Below are 8,095 nucleotides of genomic sequence, written 5' to 3' on the forward strand. Positions count from 1 at the left end.
ACAAACAAATAGTAGTCTCTACTTTCAACCATATCAGCTAGGGTTTTGAGCAAGGAGGTTGAGACCCACTGGTGTAGTCCAGACCCCTAGTTTTAATAACGATAACTCCGGAGAAGTGAGCTACCCAACGTTGGTGCTAGAGCGGGAACCAGGAAGAAGTCGGTCCTCCCGGCTGTCTGGTGAGTGACGGCCCAGGCTGGTGACCATTTCCCAGGGCCCGTCCCTGGGAGGGGGAGGGGGACCCTCCACTAACTGCTGGCAGGAAGAATCCCGGCTGTTCCCCGAACACACTTCTGGAAGCACAGACCGGGTGCGCGGCAGCGGGCCACGAATGCAGCCGGGTACTGGGACATGCAAGCCGCGGTAACTGGAGCGGGGGATCCTGGGCGGTATACCCCGGTCTGGGGTGGCCTTGGAAAGAGAAGGGGGCCTGCTCCCAAGACCGGTGGGATAACCCGGGGCCAAGGTCAGGCTACGGCCCGGGTCGCCCCGCCGCCACCCCGGGTCCACGTGGGGAGCAGGCCGGCGAGGCTGGCGCGACGCCCACGCCCGTAGCTGAGAGAGCAGGAAGTAATCTCCCGCGGGCGCGGCCCTGGGCGCGGCGCTGCAGGTGCGGCTCAATGTGGCGCGGGCCGGCGGCAGGTGCAGAGGACGGGGGTGAGCGCGGGGTCGCCTTCGCGGCCAGGGAACGCCAGCCCCGGGGTCGGAGCTTGCGGCTGAGCCCGGCCTGGAGAGGGTGTTTGGGGAGGGGGTGCTGACTTGAGGCTCGGATCCGGCCGCCGGGAGGGTCTCGAATCGGGGGTGGGGTGGGGTGGGGGGCGCTGCTGGGGGTCTCCGGCTCGGGAGAGGGATGGGGCGGTGAAAGTAGGGGGAAGGAGGAGACTGCAACAAGGTTTTGGAAGTGTGAGCGGGACTAGGTAGAGGGACGCGGGGCAGGTTACGGGGCAGGTTACGGGGCGGGGGTTCTCTAGACGCCGGGGAACGCGGGGTGGTCCCAAGGCTCTGGGGACGCAGTCCTGCCCGGGGATGAGGGGAAACGTGGACCTGCAGATGAGCCGAGTCGAGAAGCGTTAAGCCTCTAGAGGATATGGAGCAGGGGCGGAGGAGGGGGACTGGGGGAAGGAAGGGGGCCGAGGCTCTAGCACCCACAGGCACCTCCCGCGGCTACCGAGATCTAACACCAGCACCACCATCTGCGGGCAGGGAGCGCACAAGGGCGGGCAGGGACCGCACAAGGGCTGCCAGGGACCTGACGCGAGCCTGACTCCGAAGGCCATTTCTCTGAGGCTGTGGCTTTAAGGGAGACGCTGGGCTTGCGGGCTCTTTAAGGAGGCGGTTGGGGGCGTGTCAGGAAATGAGTCCTGGGCCCGCCTCGCAGGCGGGAGCGGCCTCGGAAGTCCGGAGGCTGCGGGGCGGAGCTAGGGCCGGCACCTGGGAAGACCGCCCGCCTGGGGCTTGTACTGGCCCAGCTTCCTTCCGGTCCAAAGCGCCTGGGCTCTGAGCGCCTCTGACCTCGCCTGCACTCTCTTTGCAAACCCCCCGCACGCTCTTCTTTCAGCTCCTTGCATGCCTCCCCCTCTGACCCTGCAAACCTTTCTCTCCCGTAGCAACCCATGCCTGTCTCTCTCTGCACCTCTTCCTCACGCTGTCCTCCGCCCTTTTCTAGCACCTCCGCCCTGCATTTCTCCCCCTTCTCCTTCCATATCTCTCCCCCGCCACCCCGCTTCCTGCGAATCCTCCTTGCTAGGTCCCAGCCCCTTCTCCCCTGACCTGTCATCTCTGTCCAACCTTAGCCCGTCCCTCACCTCTTCCCTGTGTGTGTCTCATGAACCCCCTCAGGGTGGCAGCAGGTTGTGGGACTCACCCCAGAGCAGAACCTCTCCATCCAGGAGAAGGGTGGGAGGCCTCCAGGCCACCTGCCATGTGACAGTTGAGGACTTCAGCTTGCAGAAAGCAGAAGTGAGCCCACAGCTCCGTACTCCAGGAAATCAGTCTGGCTGTTGGGTGACCCAGCTCCTCTGCTACCATGAACAGGGCCTCTCTGAAGCGGTCAAAGATCCTGCACATGGCACTGATGGGGACTTCCGACCCCTCCGGAGAGGCAGAGGCCAGCCACGAGAAGCCCTTTGTGCTGCGGGCACTGCAGATCGCTCTGGTAGTCTCTCTCTACTGGGTCACGTCCATCTCCATGGTGTTCCTTAACAAGTACCTGCTGGATAGCCCCTCCCTACGGCTGGACACCCCCATCTTCGTCACCTTCTACCAGTGCCTGGTGACCGCGCTGCTGTGCAAGGGCCTCAGCTCACTGGCCACCTGCTGCCCTGGTACCATGGACTTCCCTACCCTGCGCCTGGACCTCAGGGTGGCCCGAAGCATCCTGCCCCTGTCGGTGGTCTTCATTGGCATGATCACCTTCAATAACCTCTGCCTCAAGTATGTGGGTGTGGCCTTCTACAACGTGGGCCGCTCACTCACCACCGTCTTCAATGTGCTGCTCTCCTACCTGCTGCTCAAGCAAACCACCTCCTTCTATGCCCTGCTCGCCTGCAGCATCATCATTGGTGAGTGGCCAGCCAGGGCCACGGGGAATGGCTGTGGGGGGTGGGGGAAGATGGGGGCCAAAACCCTAAAGAACAACCCTGTCAAACACCTTTGACTTTATCTGTCCCAGCTCCCTTGTCGTGACAGTCATATGAGGAAGAGCCTGGGGTCCAGAGAAAGCAAGTAACTTTCTGGAGGTCACCTAGCAAGCTAGGGGCCCAATTAGGGCCCTTCAAACAAGATGGGATTCTAATCTACATTTCACAGAGGGAAAACCAAGGCACAGAGAAGTTAAGCAATTTGTCAAAGATCACTCAGCTAAGTGGCAGAGGTGGGATCTGATCTCAAGTAATCTGGCTCCTTACACTTGACCACTATACTCTCTTGCTTCTCAAGACTTCAAGTGACCTGACTCCCCATCCAGTGCTCTTTCTAGAGGACATGGCATCTTGTAATAAATATACCATCACCGTCTGACCTTGCAGGCTTACAATAATGCCTGAGTCAGTGTCAAGAGATATGCTTTGAGATAACTTAGGCGTCTTCCCAGACTTGACCCTCAGAAAATAAAAATGATTGATGGGGACATTGTGCTAATCATTCGCATACAGCATCTCCTATGTTCCCCAGAGATCCCCTGGGTGGTGGCATCACTGTGATCAACTCTACACAAACAAGGAAACTGACAGAGAGGTTAAGTCACTTACCCAGGGCCCCACAGCTAGGAAGTAGCCATGCTGGGATGCAAACTCAGATTGGCCGGACCCCCAGGCCTGTGTTTCTAACCACTCTGCTCTGTTCTTGTCCCATAGAGGTTAGAACTGCACTATCCGGTTCAGCAGCCACTGACCACATGTGTCTATTCCGATTCAAATTCAGTGAAATTTTTAAAATTCAGTTATTCAGTTGCAGGTGTTGTTACCTGATTCTGTAGCCACATTTCAAGTGCTTAGTCGCCACGTGTAGCCAGTGGCTACTGTATTGGACAGCACAGATGACAGAGCATTTCCATCATCACAAAATGTTTTATTGCAGCCCATTAGGTAAGAGCACCCCCAGCTTCCCACCCCCTCAGAGCCCTCCTGGGGCTCAGTCATCCAGGAATGGGATCTTTCTTTGAACCTGTTCAGGTTCCTCCTGGTGCTGCAAATTTCATCTTGGTTGACCTACATATTCTCAGTTGGTGTCTCAGAGTCTCAGGCTGAGTTGCACTGGCTGCCGGGGAGAGGCCCATCGCAGGCCACCTGTCCTAGAAAATGTTCCCCTCACTGAGCCACTTCGGGACCTGGCCAGTCTAGGTCCAAGGTGGGAGAGGGAGCAGGGCAGAGGTTGGAGTGCGGGGGAGCTGCTAAGACCCCTGGCAGATGGGGCTCGCTGCTCCCACTTCCTCCCCAAGGGAGCTGGTATGGGTTCCCAGGCCTCACTTAGCCAAATGCCCCAGGGATCTCCACTTCAGCCCTGCTGACCCTATAAGGGGTGGAGTGGGAGGGACCTCCTGGTTGGCAAATTTGCATGCCGACCAGTGAAGTCATTAGGGAAACTAGGCCCAAGTCCCGAAAAGTAATCAAAGTAGCAGATGGTGAGATAGCTTCTGGGAAAGTGCATTCGCTGGCCAGCCTGATGGGGCAGGCGCCCTGGAGGCTGGTGCTCTCTGCTGGCCCAGCACCTGGCTTCCTCTCCACAGTGTTTCCCCTTCCTTCCTCCTCGTGGGGGAAGATGGGTCTCAGGTGACTCTCTAGGCCTCCTGGGATTGGGACACAAAAGGTGCTGTGGAAACCCTGGTGGGGAGTGGGGAGGGAGGAATCTAAGCAGGCATTCCGGAGAAAGTACTAGATGGGTATAAGGAAGGAGTGAGGAGAGAATGTTCTAGTCAGTAGAAAACACGTGCGCATTTCTGCATGGCTGGGCCAGAGCAAGGTGCACCCCTGAGGCTGCCCAAGTTAAGTGAGTCTGGACTATTTCCTGAGGGCAGTGGGGAGGCACAGAGGGGCCTTAAGCCAGGACAGGACCTGAGCAGATCTGTACTGTAGGAAGATCATTCTGTTTGCAAGGCGGAGAGTAGATTGATTGGAGTGGGAGGGTCAAGAATGTGACCCAGCTCTCTACAGCTGAAGGAAATGGGAGCTCAGAGAAGTTAAGTAAACTGTCCCCAGGCCACCCAGCCTCTAAATAGCAGAGCCTGATCAGAGCCCAAATCTCTCTGACACCAAAACCACGTCGTGGGAGATACAACATGTGTAAGATTCAGCCCCTGCCTTCTGGGAAGGTGGGGTCTAGCTAAAGAGACTGTACTGTCCCCATGGGCAGGTGCCTAGCAGCCCAGGGCAGGCAAGGGTCTTGAAGGAAAGCACAGCAGGAGGAGGCCAGGAAGAGGTCGGGTGCTGGGGGTATCAGGAAAGACTTCACCCCTGGAGAGACTGGCTTTGACCCTGAAGAATGAGTGGAATCTCCCAGGAAGGAGGAGGGTGCTTCTGGTGCAGTAAATGGTCAAGGACACTGAGCTCTGGTGTGAGAAGCAGGGAGATGAGAGAGGACTCGGGGTGATCGTGACACAGAGACACAGGTCGTGGCAAGGGCGTGGGAAGCCCAGCGTGCCAGGCTGAGACTCCTTGCAGACTTGGGGGGCAGTGGGGTGCCATGGAGGCTCTGTGAGCAGGAGGTGTCACAACGTGAGAGTCTCAGAAAGAGTGACTATCCCCAAAGACCTCAGGCCACAAGTGCTTCTAACCATTGTAGGCTCCCATTTTACAGACCGGGAAGCCGAGGCTCCGAGACCTTAAGTCACTTTCCCAAGGTCATCTTAACCACTAAGTGCTGTATCTGTGCTCATCCTTCAGAGCTCATTTCAAATGTTGCTTTCCAGGTGCCCCAGGCCAGCACAGTCACCCAGTTATGGGTTCTCACAGCACCCTGTACTGTTTTATGGGCCTCATTACAATTGTAATTAAAGAAGTCATTGGGAAATGAATCGTTTTAATGTCTCTCTCCTCTGCCAGAATATGAGCTCCGTAAGGAAGGGTTCATGTCCTGGGCTACTTCCCCAGCCCTGCGTTGTGCTTAGCATGTAGGGGAGACTTTGCACACGTTTCTTGCAGGAAGAGCAGGGAGGATGGGATGATGAGGACAGCGTTACACAGTCTGTGAACTTTGGTGGCAAAATTCTCTGTCCTTCCTCCTGCCCATCCTCATCCCCCTCGCCCTTCTCCTCCTCTCCCTACTATAGGTGGCTTCTGGCTTGGTGTGGACCAGGAGGGCGCAGAGGGTACCCTGTCTTGGACGGGCACCCTTTTTGGCGTGCTCGCCAGCCTCTGCGTCTCACTCAACGCCATCTACACGAAGAAGGTGCTCCCGGCGGTGGACGGCAGCATCTGGCGTCTGACCTTCTACAACAACATCAACGCCTGCGTCCTCTTTCTGCCCCTGCTCCTGCTGCTGGGGGAGCTCCCGGCCCTCTACAACTTCCCCCAGCTGGGCAGCGCCCACTTTTGGGGCATGATGACGCTGGGCGGCCTGTTTGGCTTCGCCATCGGCTATGTAACAGGACTGCAGATCAAGTTCACCAGTCCCCTGACCCACAACGTGTCCGGCACAGCCAAAGCCTGCGCCCAGACGGTGCTGGCCGTCCTCTACTACGAGGAGACGAAGAGCTTCCTCTGGTGGATGAGCAACATGATGGTGCTGGGAGGCTCCTCCGCCTATACCTGGGTCAGGGGCTGGGAGATGAAAAAGATTCAGGAGGAGCCCCGCCCCAAGGAGGAGGAGAAGAGTAACGTGGAGGTGTGAGCTTCTCCGGAGACCCTGCGATGGCCCCGCCCAGCCCAGGGAGAACGCCCATGAATGCAGTGAAGGTGTCTCTCTGGACCCAGAGACAGTGGCCTTACAGACCTGATGGGAATCTGGTGGTTGAAATGGAACCAGTGTTTCCAAGTGATGTCAGAAAGTTGCCAAACCTGTCTCGACCCCCTTTCCTATTTCTGGGTTTCTGTCCTCCCCTAGGGAGGAGGGTCCCCCATGGGAAGAGCCAGTTAGGTTCTCTGGAAGAGCACCAGCTCTCTGGGAGTAGGAGAGGGACAGCACCCCCTCCTGTCCCCCTGCCAGGGCCTCCTACCTCCACATGACCTTTGGGGTTGGGGACAGGCCACAACCTTTAAGGGACAGTATTGGCAAAGCCATTACGTCTTCACTTGGACTCAGGGGAGATGGGGGTGTGACCCCACCACAGGCTTAGGATTTGGGAAACCTCACACCTCTGTGCCCCGGGGCAGGCAGCATAGCTTTGGCCCACCCCAAACCAGCCTTCTTTTGGAGGAAAGTGTAGGCTGGGCTGAGGGAGGAAATGAACAAACATTCTCTCTTCTCTGCATTGAGACCAGCAGCCCCCGTGCAAGGGGGTGAAGGATCAGCGGTACCCGAGCCTGGCCCAGGCACCTGCAGGGGCTGCTGGGAAGTGGCCTGGGAGTGGGCTGCATCATGGGAGAGCACCTTTTCCCTGCGCCCTTTCCCCCCCGCTGTCTGCACCCCACGTTTCCACTGTTTGACTGTGGCAGTCATTAACACCCTCCCACAGTTGCTAACACCAGTTTTGCCCGCCTCACTCCCCTGCCCCTGAGGGGCAACTGCCACCTGGCACAAACAATTACCTGGCTCAGGTAACAGCCCCCCAGAAGTGGAGGCAGGGAGCCGCTTTGGCTTCTCCCAACTCTGCCTCTCCAGGGCATGCTGATGGAGCCAGGGTCAGCTCAGAGCCTTCCACCTAAGCTGTGCTGGGCCCCCCAAGATCCAGGTCCCTGCAGGGCAGGTGTTGTAACCTGCTCTTGATGAAGGTGTTAAGCTAACAATTACAAACTTCCCCGAGTTTGGGGCCGAAAGAATCTTCCCTTCCCCTCACCACACCCTCCGGGCCTGAGGGTGGCTTTCACAACTCCTGTCCCTTCTGTTGGGTGTTTTGTTCCACCAAGTGGAACAAAACTCCTTGGGGTAACTCCTGATGTTTTCAGCCCCTGTAACGAAAGGCTGGGGAGAGTGGGTCTTCTCACGAGTACTCTCTTCCAGTCCCCGCACAATCCCAGGTGGTTTCTAATGAAGTTGGTGGGGCCTGATGCCCTGAATTGTGTGTGATTTAATTAAAAATCAGAGTAAGACATCCTGTGTGTGTGCAGCGAGAAGGGACAGGCAGGGTCTGGCTGGGATTTATGAACGAAGGCTCATCCCTGCCATCGCCAAGCCTGGGTTCTAGCAGGACAGCCCTTCTAAGAATCTGTTCTCCCTCCAGGCAAGCGGTTGATCCAAATATCAAGACTCCTTCCGGACCTCAGGTTTCGTATTGGTGCTTGTTGCCATTTACTGGGCACTTGCTGGAGGCAAGACACTGCTGAGTCCTCTATTCCATCATTCATATCCACAACCCTCCCACGTGCCTTGAGGTGGGCACCATCGCTGATCCCCCATTTTACAGATGAGGACACTGAGGCTCAAGGAGGAGCACAGGAAGGAAGAGGCAGCAGTAGGATTCAGACGGAGGTCTCTGCCTTCAGAGCACAGGTACTTAACCACA

General features: G+C 57.4%; 1 protein-coding gene across 3 annotated transcripts; it reads left to right on the top strand.

Moving 5' to 3' along the window:
• Window positions 1–314: 314 nt before the first annotated feature.
• SLC35C1 (solute carrier family 35 member C1) lies at window positions 315–7,682 on the top strand. 3 transcript variants are annotated; one of them, XM_068556332.1, is made up of 3 exons: window positions 315–363; window positions 2,035–2,561; window positions 5,765–7,682. In XM_068556332.1, exons 1-3 carry the CDS (start codon window positions 332–334, stop codon window positions 6,322–6,324), a joined length of 1,119 nt encoding a protein of 372 aa, XP_068412433.1. In that variant the 5' UTR covers window positions 315–331; the 3' UTR covers window positions 6,325–7,682. The 3 variants fall into 3 exon arrangements, with proteins under 3 accessions (XP_068412433.1, XP_068412434.1, XP_068412435.1); XM_068556333.1 differs by lacking the exon at window positions 315–363 and adding an exon at window positions 576–657; XM_068556334.1 differs by lacking the exon at window positions 315–363 and adding an exon at window positions 624–642.
• The last annotated feature ends 413 nt before the right edge of the window (window positions 7,683–8,095 follow it).

This window comes from Eschrichtius robustus, chromosome 11, assembly GCF_028021215.1.
Source record: "Eschrichtius robustus isolate mEscRob2 chromosome 11, mEscRob2.pri, whole genome shotgun sequence".
NCBI classification, from domain to species: Eukaryota; Metazoa; Chordata; class Mammalia; order Artiodactyla; family Eschrichtiidae; genus Eschrichtius; species Eschrichtius robustus.

What these genes read in the sequence shown, in the direction of transcription:
- SLC35C1 (XM_068556332.1), top strand. Translation starts at nt 332, where the DNA reads ATGCAGCCGGGTACTGGGACATGCAAGCCGCG. An exon ending in ACTGGGACATGCAAGCCGCG is followed by an intron (nt 364 to 2,034) that starts GTAACTGGAGCG and finishes TACCATGAACAG; the next exon opens with GGCCTCTCTGAAGCGGTCAA. An exon ending in CGCCTGCAGCATCATCATTG is followed by an intron (nt 2,562 to 5,764) that starts GTGAGTGGCCAG and finishes TCCCTACTATAG; the next exon opens with GTGGCTTCTGGCTTGGTGTG.